The sequence below is a fragment of the Perognathus longimembris genome, chromosome 10 (genome assembly GCF_023159225.1).
Source record: "Perognathus longimembris pacificus isolate PPM17 chromosome 10, ASM2315922v1, whole genome shotgun sequence".
NCBI lineage: Eukaryota > Metazoa > Chordata > Mammalia > Rodentia > Heteromyidae > Perognathus > Perognathus longimembris.
The window spans coordinates 54,522,382-54,535,398 of NC_063170.1; the positions used below are offsets into that span (position 1 = coordinate 54,522,382).

Below are 13,017 nucleotides of genomic sequence, written 5' to 3' on the forward strand. Positions count from 1 at the left end.
AGGCCAAGGAGAGTGCAAACTGGCTTTTGGAAAAACTCTTAAGAACATAAAAGTATCTTTGTGTTGTGCAGTTAATCTATATATATCCTTCATTTGTAATAGTAGTCTTGTTATACAGTTTGATTTTAGGATCATGGGCAAGCCTCACCTATTCCAAAAAGGTATTCAGTGTTCGTGTGCGTGTGTGTGCGTGCGTGCATGTGCTGTTATTAGAACTTGAATTCAAGGCCTGGGCACGATTTTTTGCTCAAGGCTGTTAAGCTATCACTTGAGCAACAGCTCCACTTCCAGCTTTGTGTGTGAGTGAGTGTGTGTGTGTGTGTGTGTGTGTGTGGTTAATTGGTGATCAGTTTCATGAACTTTCCTGGCCAGGCTGGCTTCAAACTGTGATCCTTAGATCTCAGCATCCTGAGTAGTCAGGATTACAGGCGTGAGACACTGGAGCCTGAGTTTACTTTTTTTGCTCTTTGTTTTTAAGAAAAAATCCTGTCTGCACGACATCACTATTTAACAGTGGGTATCACACTAATGAATCTTAATAATTTCCCGTTCTCAGAGAAGACGACCAACAAACAGTCCCAGTTAACCAGGAGAGGAAGGTTGGCCAAAGGGGAGGACAATGCTTGACAATTCTACAGTTGATGCAGAAAAAAAATTTATACCCCTTTGGGCCAGGATTTTGGCAAATAAATTTCCAAAAAGAAAAGAAGTATGCATTTAAAAATACTTTCTTTAATATTATACATCAGGCACAACACTTTTCATATATATATAGATATATTTCTCTTTCTTTCTTATAAGATCTCAAATACATAAAATGTCCGTTGCTATTGAGAAGATCCTCGCGTGACAAGCTGCTTGTGTTCAGGTTCGTGGCCTTCCTCCAAGAACCTTTGATACGGTAAAGGTTGGGGTGCGGTTCGTGGGGGTCCCTGTCTCAGATGCTCAGGTCCGTACTGCATTCTTTGTAGGGTCGCCTCCTCTGCTCGGGGGGGTTTCTGGAACTTCTGCCGGCCTCCTGCTTCAGAGTGGCCTCTTCCCGTTCGCGGTGGGCGCCCACTCTGTCGTCCTTGTGTCTTCGGTCCAGGGAGCGCTCTCGCCTGCGCTCGGGGGACCGGGCCCTCCTCCGGTCGGTGGACTTGGCTCTGCGCTCGGGCGAGGCCCCCCGACGCCGCTCCGGGGACCGTCTCTGATCCAGGAGCCTCTCCAAGGACCTGCGTCGCCGGCCGGGCGAGCTGTCGCGCCTGCGGGTCGGGGACCTTTCTCGCCTCCTTTCCGGGGAAAGCTCTCTCCTCTTCTCGAGCTTCTGGCGCCTCTCCAGGGTGTTGTCGGCGCTCCGGGTGCCTTCCCGGCGCTTCTCGGCCGCCGCCTTGCGCTTGGGCCCGTTGGGGGCCGTGCGCTCCGGCTGCGCCTCTCGCCATCCTTCCAGCGCCCGGTCCTTGGGTCGGCAAGCCCCACCGTCGGGTTTTCTAGAAGTTCCATTCCAGGTGTGGTGTTCGTTGGGTTGTCTGCTGTACTCTCTGTTGCCCTTGGGATCCCTCGCGTGGGCCCGCTTTTCCCCATGTGGTGATGATTGGTGAAGATCGGGTGGGTAACTGGACTCCGATGACGGATGCGGTCGGCGGTCGGGCGGCCCGGGCCTCACTTCCGGAACCCCTTGTGCACCGGCGGGGGCGCCGTGCCGGTCGCTGCTGGGGTCTGCGAGGAGACAAGGGAGAGAGCCACAGTTTGGTACCAAGAGCCTTCGGCTGCCGGCCCCCTCCCACCCACAGTGGACTCATTAGTCACAACAAACAAACGTTAAAGCAGTCAGAATCAAAGCCAACTGGATCTTGGTTAATTTAACTACGACTAGTTGAGGGGGTTAAAAAAAAAAAAGAAACTAGCACTTGTGGCTTTCACTATCTAGCTGACTGTTTTCCATTCTCAATACATAAAGAATTTATCTTTAAAGGCACAACCCAAATGGTCTGGAGTTATCTACATTAACTGCCCATTGTTCTTCCCTTCCCACTAGCCCTTCTTCCCTTCCCCCTCCCGTCTCCTCACACAGCATTCATCATTTAAAACAAACAAACAACACTTGATTTGGTTTGTGTAACCCTAATCTAGGACCCTTGTCTGAAGGGGGGAGGCAGGATGGAAGCTTTCTGGTGAATAGAAATCTGTCTCATCTGTGGGATGATTTAAATGGATGTTCACAAAGGTGAAACACCCACTGAATTTTCAGGCTTTACATACTTTACCATCTGCAAATTGTATTTGCACTTAAAAAAACAACAACAATTCAGAGTGTTGGGCAAAGGAGATTACAGAGGCAACATGCAGACCAGACGTTGACTGGCAACTGTGGGTGTTTATACCCTGGTACGTGATTTATTTACTTTGTCTATTTTTGTGTAAATTCCGAAATAAGGAACTGTTTTTGAAATGCTGGGTTTTGTGTTTTTTTGACAGATGAAAGGGAAGGGAAGAAAGATTGCTCAGTACACATTTGAAATTAGATGGGTCTCATGAAATCCTTAACTTTAAAGGCATTTCTCCTTATCTAAATGTTATTCAGGAACTATGGAGCCACTGGACTGACAATACAAATGTGTTGGGTGGCATCTTAAAGTTATGAGAGTTCTCTGCAAAGCAGAGATGCTTTTTTTTTTTTTTTTTTAAAAAAAACCAACAGTTATGAACCCAACAGATTATAGGTATCAGTTGCAGGGTAGGCAGCAGGGTTCTTAAAAGGTCTTTCACAAGGCCAAGGTCAATAATCAACAGTGAATCTGTTTCATAAAGGATCTTCCCAAACTCATGTTTAGTTCTAAGAAAAGCAGGAATCTATCTAGAGCAGGGGTCAGGCTAAGCAGTCCCTGCTGCAACTGTCCAGCTGTGCGACAAGAAGCATGGGAAACTAAGAAGTGGGCGTGACTGTGTTCATAAAACTTTATTTACAACACACGCACATATACACACACAAAACAGGCCTTGGCCAGGATTTGGCAGATGGGCTGTAGTGTGCCAAGAGATACCTAAAGGACCAGATATCTCTCCACGTTGTCTAGCAAAGCCTTATCTATCTAGTTGAGAACTTTATGCTATTAGGGCTTGTTCTTTTGAAATGTCAGGTGGGTTATCAGAATGAAGTGATTGGATATTTGGGGAAAGGGAGGCACTGAGATTGCTAGCTTACATCTAACCTGGAGTTTTGTGCCTACTTTTAGGACAAGGGATAGCAACACTTCAACAGGGTCGGCAGTGTACTTACAATTCAAGGAACGCAGGGTGCTCAGAATGAATTGCCAAACATATCAAAATAGAGCTAAGCAGAAGCAATGAGGAAATTAGGCCACAGCACAGAAACACCTAGTATTGATTGAGCTACAAACCGTAGTTTGATTATGGCCCATAAGGTAGAAGCAAGCCTCCCCGAGCTTTTCATTTCTCATACATGCAGCGATATTAGGAGGTATCATCGCTGTAGAAGGGAGAGCCCAGCACCAAGAACAGTCAGAGAGAAAGAGAAAGAGAGAAAGAGAAAAAAGTTGAACATTTAGATTCCCTATAACAAGGAGGAAAGAAAAAAAAATCTGCATTTGTTAACATAGGGCAAAAGAGAGTTTATTCGTCCAGTCAGACAGTCTAAGGCAACACTCAAGTAAGGCTGCAAAGACTCCAATTGGAACAATGACTTTTTAGACAGTCATAGATGACTCATGAACCCAGACAATGGATGCATCCTTTCTTTTCTTGTTTTGTGTTTTTTCTTTCTTTTTTTTTTTTTTCTCAAACAACTGCAACAATGACAGGCTGGCATAGGAGAGCATTAACAATAAACAACAAAAGAACAAAGTTCCCCTCCCCCCCCCCTCCCCCACCCCTAAGACCGTGGCAGTTAAATTAAGTACAAAAAACTCATTACAAAAATAGCCTCACAGAGAAGCAGGTTCCAATCAGGTCAGAAAAATATTGGAACTTAACATATTATAACCCATTTGTGACTCTAATCAATAGCATTAGAGAGACTTAGTCCAAAATGACATATGGAGACAGTTAGCCGCAGCATAAACCTGCATGTTAAACCCTCCTTGGAAAACCGTAGCGTTAAACCATCTTTATTTTTAGCCCAAAGAACATTTGTTAGTGTTGGATTTTCATCCTCAGTGCAACAGACATAGGTTTGGAGAAGGTACACAGGTTACTGACGATGACTCGCAAATGAAATATCACATCCAACAGAAGCATAGGGAAGACAGAAAAGGGAGACAATGTTACACAGTTTCAGTGGCATTGAGTCAGAAGTTTAGTACAGTGTGCAGCCAGCGTCAGAACGTTGTCACGAGGAAGGCTCCCCTCGGGTTGGCCATGCCTCAAAGGCCCTCACCTGCTACTCATCCTCCCCCCTTACTCAGACCCCTCAATACTGTGCACCTGTACCAACCAACACCTGGGAAGGCTGCCCTTCCAGCGAGCCATTCCTCCTTGAGCTATATCTGAATTAGGCATCTCAACAAGTCCAAAATGCAACTGGGAGTTGTGCGGAGACTTTCAGAAAAGTGGGTGGTAAACAGATAAATCCCAAATAAAGGGGACCCATATATCTGGGGACCATTCAATCACAGTTTCTATAGAAACTTTTGTAGACCTTTGGTTGGGGGGAAAAAAAATAGCCCTACATCTAGGGCATAGCTTCATTTAATTATTTATTTATTTTTAAATTTTTAAACAAGAATCTCAAACAAATAGGTCATTAATTCTTACAATATACAATATTTTGCCATCAGAACACTAAGCTATGGAAAGATCACTGCTGTCTAGTCAAATCATGTCTAAAGATATGACAAAGAAACTCTACATATAACCTGGCTTTCCTCATAGGAAAGGAATAGGAACATGTTTCCCTTAGGATGAGCACTGGGAATCTATTTCACCCTTGATCACTTGAAAACATATGGCTAATAGATCAACAGTTTGTTTGTTTGATAGTATTGGGCTCAGGTGGTCTGATCTGGGGTAAGAGACCAGTGGGGGTAATGGGGAATTATTGTATACAGAGCATAAAGGAGGTGAGCAAAACCCGCCCAATAGCTTGAAATTTATGCCTCTTAAATTAAGACATCAAGTAACCAGAAAAGAAAAAAATATATATATATTATCTATTGTGCCTCAACATATCACTCAGGAAACCTGCTTTCCTGCTTCTTAAAAGGAGTATATAGTCATTTTGTGCTAACAATTTGATCTGAGAAACAGTTTGGCACAGTTCAAACAAACATTCCTTCGCTCTTGGTCGGACTAGACAAAATGTTCTCTCTGATTATGAGAAAGGGGGCTATCGAGATCTTGTCTTAGGCCATGCCCCAGTCCACGTAAGCAAGCAAAAGGATGACATATGTAGAGATTTCAGAACAAGCGAGGCAGATAATCACATGGTGCGAGAGGCTGGTAAGACACTGGTGAATAGGGGAAACAAAAAGGACTTTCCTGCTGCCGTTCTGGAGACAAATTCATGGAGTCATGCCAGGGAAGGAAGGAACGTTTTCATAGTTTGACCCACCATATTCTGGGACTGAGCCGTCTCCCCGTCTCAGAAACAGACGAACTCTGCGGCCACCATTCTTAATCAGTTCTATGGCCCGAGAATGCTTCATGTTTTTGGTGGTCTCACCATTGATCTCTAGAATTTCATCACCAATCTGTCAAGGCAAGAGGGAACAAGGTGAGAGGGTCACAAAAGGTTTACAGGAGCTATTGAAGATCTTGATTTGAAACTTTTTCCCTTGATTGGTCAACAGAAGTTCAGCAATCACATTCCAGGAAGGTTTCTATTGCTTGGGATACAACAATGAAAAAGAAAACTATCAAGCAAAAGAAATCCCTACTCTCATGGAAGATTAGATTTGAATGAAGAAAAGCAGTAAGAATCAGACAATATATGTATGCCACATAATGTTCAGTGTTAAGGGAGAAAAAACAAATGGTAAGGGGAACATAATTTGATAAGGGAAGGAGGAGGAGGAGGTGTGTGTTTCGGGATGGAGCTCAATGATCCTTTGCCTCCCTGTGATTGCATCTCCGTGAAATCTTCCTTTGGATGTGGGTGAGAACTAGTGATTCACTTGGAACCAAAAGAATATTCAACTTACTAAATCAGACCCAAAAGATGAGGCTACAAAATAGTTTGGGCTTCTGACTTCCTTCCTCTCACTGGTTCTCTCGTTTGCTCTTACTACTTGCCTGCTACTTGGGAAGCGTTCCCTGAAGGCCTTTGTATTTAATGAAGGCTTTAGTCCGGATCTGTGGTGCTACTGGGGGATGATGGAAACTTGAAGTAGTGGGACCTAATAGAAGGAAGTTACATCATTGGGGGTGTGTCTCTTTATCTGTGGTGTCCTGGCTGCCATAAAGTGAGCAGCTTTGCATCCCCCACCATCATGTTCTGCCTTGCCACAAGCCTAGAACATGGTCCCAACTGAACATAGCTGAAACCTCTGAAACTGTTCAAGTTCATTTTCTCAGGTTATTTTCGACAGTGGTGATTAACAGTCTACCCTATGGAATCCTGTGATAAGAAAAGAGAGGACCCCAGCCAACAGCCCATAGGTACTGTGTCCTAATAAGCACATGAGTTCTAAAGGACCATGGAGTTGTTTAGAATGAGCTTTCAGAAGAGACCACCACATATACACTGGTAGGCATTGCACAAAAAAAAGAGTGAATAGAAGGCTGCTCACATGGAGCTTATATCCCAGAAGAAAGATGAGGACAAGCACTGGCTCAGAATCTAAAGCCATAAAGGTGAATCTTATCTCTTGTTCACTAAGTGACTTTGCTTAGTGCTTCAACTTCCTGGCTTCCATTCCCCCCTACTACGCTGCAAGGATCTCACTGGGGAAATGGTCTTGTGAGTTGTGTGCCATTGAACAAAGTATTGTGGCAACCATATTTCATTCAAGCAGGAACTTTCAAAAGTGATTAATATTCAAACAAAAAGAGTGTGTACTTATACCACAGTGTATCTTTGTTCCTTTGTACATGCACAGATTGTATACATACATGCAAGAAGGAAGGATATACAAGGAGCTGATGGGTACGGTTTGATCTTAGAAATTATGCATCTTTTTTTTCCTGTTTAATTTTCTGAAATCGCACCCATGATCTACTTGCTCGTCCAGAAAAATCTGTGAAAAATTCAGTCTGAAGAACTCCAGAATCAAAGTTGGGCTTTAACTACAAATAGAGTATTAAATTTCTCACTCTTGGTCAGTTTGTTCCTCTTTTGGCTCAAGCCAAATAGAATTCTTGTTTTTTCTTTCTTGATCTGACTTGGAGTCTTTTAATTTATGGCAAATGGTTCCCTTTGTGTATGCCTCCATCTACATCACCATCTATAAGCGGCTGATTTATCTCTCTCTAATCATCTCTTCTGCCCAGGAGAGAGATACATATTCATCCAAAGTAACAGATATTAGACAAATAGAGAAGAGTGAAATTTTGGTACATGTGTTATTTAAAATTTGTAGCTTTGATTGCTACAGAGCATCTCTGAATATCAGTGCCATGGAGTTGATAATTTTGTGTTGTGGTATGGGTGGATTTGCAATCTCTGAGACTAGGGGAGGTGAGCTTAGGTGAGGTGAGCTAGTGCTTAAGCTAGGGAATGAATGGCGCTTACAGCCCGGAATCTACAGGGCTACACAGTTTTCTTGCTCCTTAAGCAGCTTGCATGTCCTAAGAATTCTTGTGCAGTGATGTGTTTGGAAATGTGGGTCAGAAAAAAGAAAAAAAAACCCTACATTTTTAACACATTTGTAAAAAATCCCAATCCCTCATTCAATTCAAAAGATTCACCTAACTTTTAATAGGTAATCTAGCTATACTTTAGAAGAAATAGACAGGAGATGGTGAAAGCCATGCATTTAGAGTACCTTGAGAGCTAAAAAGGAAAATGTAAAACTTCAAAACAAACATTCACACCATGTATGTCAAGAAGTGACTACGGATGGTTTATGTACATACATCAATTCAGGCCTCCTTTCTCGACTTACCCTCATCTTTCCACACCTTTCTGCTGGACCATCCTCTGCCAAGCGCAGAACATACAGGTCCATGTTATACTCTCTACCCCCTCGGAGACTAAAGCCAAATCCTTTGGCTCCTCTTTCCAGTTCCACAGTATAAAAGTCTTGTTCCTATTTAAAGAAATGAAATGGTAATCATTCTTGGAGAACATCTATTTACACATATTTTCTCCAGCTCTTCCCAAACATCCTCTTTTTTTTCTTCTTTCATTATTTTTTTGGGGGGGGGTGGTGGTGGTGGTGGTGGTCCTGGGACTTGAACTCATGGCCTGGGCACTGTCTCTTAGCTTTTTTTCCCTCAAGGCTAGTGCGCTACCACTTGAGCCACAGCTTCACTTCCAGTTTTTTTGGTGGGTAGTTGAAGATATGAGTCTTATAGACTTTCCTGTCCTGGCTGGCTTTTAACAACCATGGTTCTCAGATCTCAGCCTCCTGAGTAGCTAGGATTACAGGCTGATGATGTTGATATCACATATGGACACGGTCTCTATTCATTCACTGTATGGCTCTTTCATTGTTTATTAACCTCAGAAGTTGAAAAACAAGCATGTACATACTATATCATGTATATATTAAAATTCAATCAGTGAGGATGTGATTTAAATTCAGAATAGAAACTTCTTCATTACACAATAAAATTCACTCACTGCTAAACATTCAACTTCTTTGCTCTATACCTGATAAATGCTAGCAAAACCCAACACCAACCTCTACAATCTGGGAAACAGTTTCCTTTTCATGGGAAAAAATTATGAATGGACTACTAAAGGCTCCCAGAAGGCCAGTAACAAAGGCATTGCATCACCCAACACAATTTGTTTATCTGGCTGTTATCTGTACATCCCCTAATACCATCCTCAGAGACAGCTATCTTCTTCTATGGGTCTCACCCAAGAAACACAATATAAAAACAGACAGTCTCATAGCAGAAATCAGTTTTAGAAAAGTGAGCAAATAGACGTCAGCTGCTTTGCTTTTCCACTGATAGCTGATCCTTATGACAGTTTTCCATTCATTCTATGATTTTTTTCCCCTCTGTCCCCAGAAAAGGATATAAAGGGATTATTTTTTTCTAAGACAGTAAAATACCAATGTCATTTCTCAGACAATCAAATGTAAGAACATACTTGGTAAATCATATCACAAAAGGTTATTTTAATTTAAAGATGCCTTTTAAGAACGATCTGATAAAAATAGCTTTAGACAGCTAGAAGGGTCTGAGCACTGCGTTCTGAGAGACTGGAGACAGGGCCCTCACCTGTGCAGCCTGCGGTGCTTTGAAATCAAACTGTGTTTCCGGCTTTGGTTTGGTGGTATTCCTGTCAAATTAAGAGAAATAAATATAACAGCAATCCTAAGGAAACTGAGAAAGGATCAAAGATCTGTATTATCATGCCAGGAGTTATTTTACTCCCATTTAAACTAAGAAAAGAAACCCCAGCCACGTCTGACCTTGCCTCCTGGGCCCCCTGTTGAGAAGGGGCATGTGTGGTGGTGATGGTGGCAATCTTCTCCGCATTGGTCAGCAAGGTGGCGTTTGAAGACTCTGCAGGACAGAGCAGAAAGAAATGAAGGCCTTAGAGAAGATGTGGTCCACGTGGGAGGCATGCAGAAGCCCTGATCTAAATGACAAGGCTGACTTCTCTGCCCCCATTTCAAACAGTGCGGCTCCAATTTCTAACCAGGCAGGAGTTTAATGAAACATTGTGAGGTCTTCTCTGAGGTGGGGGAGGGGCGCCACGTCTGCCCCCATGACCTTCCTCCCCACCATATAATTCCACAATGCGATGAAGAATTTGCCAGAGAAACTGGGGTTCTAAAATGATACTCAATGTGTCTCACCTGTGAGACACCTGCATCTCACTTTTTTCCTCCCAGTGGAAACTGGGAATGCCATCTAAGCATGAGACTGCACTGTAGTTCTCTTCCAGAATTTTACAGGCAGAGAATAAATGTCTCTGCTCATATTTCCTGCAATGTAGCTGCAGTGCTTAGTGAAGATGCTTGATGGCCTCACGTGAATATTAAAATCAGAAGTGTGCTCACATCTTGTTAAACATACCCAAATAACATACACTTCCTTCTCCACTGCTTTTAGTGAAGCTCAACTGAAAATCTGGAACTCTTGGCAGTTCTCATCTAGCCTTACTCAGGAAAGGTTAACTTCAAAACTTGCATCTGAAGAACCAGATTTTGTAAATATGCTTTATAAATCATAAAGCTGCCTTATGGTAATGAGCATGATTATACTACTATGTAAATTGGCTTTCTTCTCCACTAATCATATTATTAAAGGCAACTTCATTCATCTCTGCAAGTTTAGGGACCCAGAATCTGCAACACTCATGAGTGTAACTACAGACTGCATGCTGGTATGCATGTATTAAAATTTAATCATTCATGTAGTACAGCACACTCTTTTTACTAATTATTTCTCCATTAAGATCAAGGCAGGAAGGAGTCAACTAGGAGCAAATCATAATTTTAATATTGATTTTTAAGCTGACTCTTTGGAACTTTGTGGACATTTTTTAATCAAGATATTGCCAACTGTGTTGGTAAGGTTCTAAGATTAGCCTATATGTAACCATTTAATCTACTATGTACCTTGAAGACTCAAAGTTCTCATGGGTTCAATGATTCACAATAAGCAGTTTAATGTTTGCTAAATACATATGTCTACCCTCCAGGCATGAGAAGGTTTCTACAGGGAAATATTTTAAGCATTCCAAACTGAGAAACCTGGAGTATATCTCTCAGCATTGCATTCCTGGGAGAAAAAACTTCTCACACATCCCAAATGCCTGGGGTCTACCATTTTTAATTTCCTAAGGGTATTAACTCAGCTTGGGTCTGGCCTTTTCTTTTAATCCACTACATACAGTAGATAAAAGCATGGGTTTGAATTTCAGAACCAGATTAGAACTACCTCTTTCCCTACTCATTAGTTGTATGTCTTTTATTCTTACTTGGTGAAAGAGATAATGACAAAAATTCCCTTCTTCTGAATAAAATGATGTGAAGTGTTCAGCAGAGTGCCTAACTTCTACTAAATACTCAGTTCCCATTGATTCTTGCTACTACTGTGATTTTTCATTTATTAATATAGGAATTTAAGTGATTTAAATTCCTTCCTAAATGATAAAAATAGGATTTTTAACGGTTTCTATCCCAGCCACAAAAGCCCATTATTCTTATTGCCAGGGTACAAGATTAGTAAGTGACTGTAACTATACTTAGAGATTCATTTTGGGAAATCTATTTATATTTTAAGATAATGTTCCTCACCATCTTTTATACCAATTGGCTTCATAGCTTTTGAGGGAAAAGAACCTGTGGTCATTAACTTTGAGAACTACTGGGTAAAACATAGGGGAAGACTTCTATAAGTGTCTGTTATTCTTTCTGTGAATTCCTCAGAGCTATACTGGGCCCCTGAGCCCTTTGTGCTATATCCCTCTAAGGCAGGATGGTGTGAGTGTAAATGAACGTGTGTTTGTGTGTATGTGTTTGTGTGTGTGTTTCTTAAGCTTATGGAGGCAGATTAGCCTCTTATTTCAAGGTCAGACTATGAATTCAGACCATCTTGCAGTGCATCAAAACTTCTGCAATTTAAGTTTTAGAGTTACATACAATTCCTGTGCCTCACTTTCCTCAACTGCACAAGGGGTCTTTAAGGGAACTGGTGTGAAGATAACCTAATAGGAGAGTGCTTGCGATAGTACCTTATACTATAAATATTGCTCAATAATGCTTAGTATGTCTTTGGTATTATTATTATGAGTATTATTATTAAAGGATTAGTGTATTTTTATGACTGCTATCATACTTTTTTCAGAGCCTTTGGAGGGATACTTAATATCTTCATATGCCTCCTATCCTGGACGAGTTCATGGGTAGGGTGAGAACTACAAGTGACATTTTATAAAGTAAGTCCTCTGTGTCCATATACAGGGTAAATAGACTGCCCAAGGTAAATAGACTACACTGGTCTTTCAACAAACTTCATTATACTCACTGTGTGTGTGTGTGTTATTGGTAGCCACAGTTTTCTAGGCAGATCAAATCTCATTCTCAAACAATTTCTACATATCTGCTGCTTTAGTAGATTTGATGACAGATAACTCACTGGGTAGATATATAGATATATACATAAGCAGAATGCCTTTAATGAATTTTTTTCCTTTCCTACTTTTCCCAGTTATATTTACTGGCAAATGATTTGGAGGCTGAAGCTTAACTGTAAGCATTTTTTTTTTCATAGTAACATTCAATATTCAGTTTTGTATTCAAGCTCAGTGACTTTCCCTTATGTTGTTTTTCTTACAACTTACAGGGAGCCAAGCACACAGTGTGGAGTCCATTATGACATGCACTACTCCATTCTTACCACTTAGGAAGATGGGTGCAGCTACGGCCCTCAGTTACAGATGGAGACACAGGAAAGGAAAGTAATATGTCACCCAGGGAGAGAGTGGATATGCAGGAATTAAAACTTAGGGCCTGACAATTTACCTCTAGTCTCATTCTACTGACATGGGCCCTATGTGTTTGTATGAAGAAAATCATGCCTTAGTTTAAGCAGTTTTTATTTGACTACATAGCCACTATCAACTCTAGTACCAGAGATTAGTTTAAAATACAAATTCTCTGCTTTGGCCTACTAGATTTTATAGACCATCTTCAGAGCACTGAAAGAATTTTTAGCATGCTCTCTATTTCCAGTTTGCTTTGATAATATTGACAAAGTTATAGTTGTTTTTATAAATGTGTAAGTCTTCATTTGGAATTAAACCAAGATTATATCTGCTGAAAAGCTAACTTTTTAAAACAGAGATAAAGCCCATTATTAAGAATTTATAGCTCTACTCCCAAAGCAAAGCTTGCCTTGTATAATAGAGGAAATGTCTACAAGGGGCCTAACCCAGGCCCGAAACAGGAGTCT

The 13,017-nt window shown here is 41.4% G+C and overlaps 1 protein-coding gene across 19 annotated transcripts in view; it reads right to left on the reverse strand.

The window, feature by feature from the left end:
• Positions 1 to 377: 377 nt before the first annotated feature.
• The window catches only part of Magi1 (membrane associated guanylate kinase, WW and PDZ domain containing 1), a 548,751-nt gene continuing 536,111 nt past the window's right edge, over positions 378 to 13,017 (reverse strand). For 8 of the 19 annotated variants that reach the window (XM_048356096.1, XM_048356103.1, XM_048356102.1 and 5 more), the window contains 5 exons: positions 9,525 to 9,618; positions 9,331 to 9,391; positions 8,040 to 8,183; positions 5,549 to 5,687; positions 378 to 1,698 (listed from right to left, as the gene is read on the reverse strand). In XM_048356096.1, the coding sequence (XP_048212053.1) occupies positions 938 to 1,698; positions 5,549 to 5,687; positions 8,040 to 8,183; positions 9,331 to 9,391; positions 9,525 to 9,618 (1,199 nt within the window). In that variant the 3' untranslated portion in view covers positions 378 to 937. Of the gene's footprint in view, positions 1,699 to 3,380; positions 3,470 to 3,885; positions 5,688 to 8,039; positions 8,184 to 9,330; positions 9,392 to 9,524; positions 9,619 to 13,017 lie in introns of those variants that run through there. The other 11 variants (XM_048356108.1, XM_048356116.1, XM_048356106.1 and 8 more) reach the window with 3 other exon arrangements.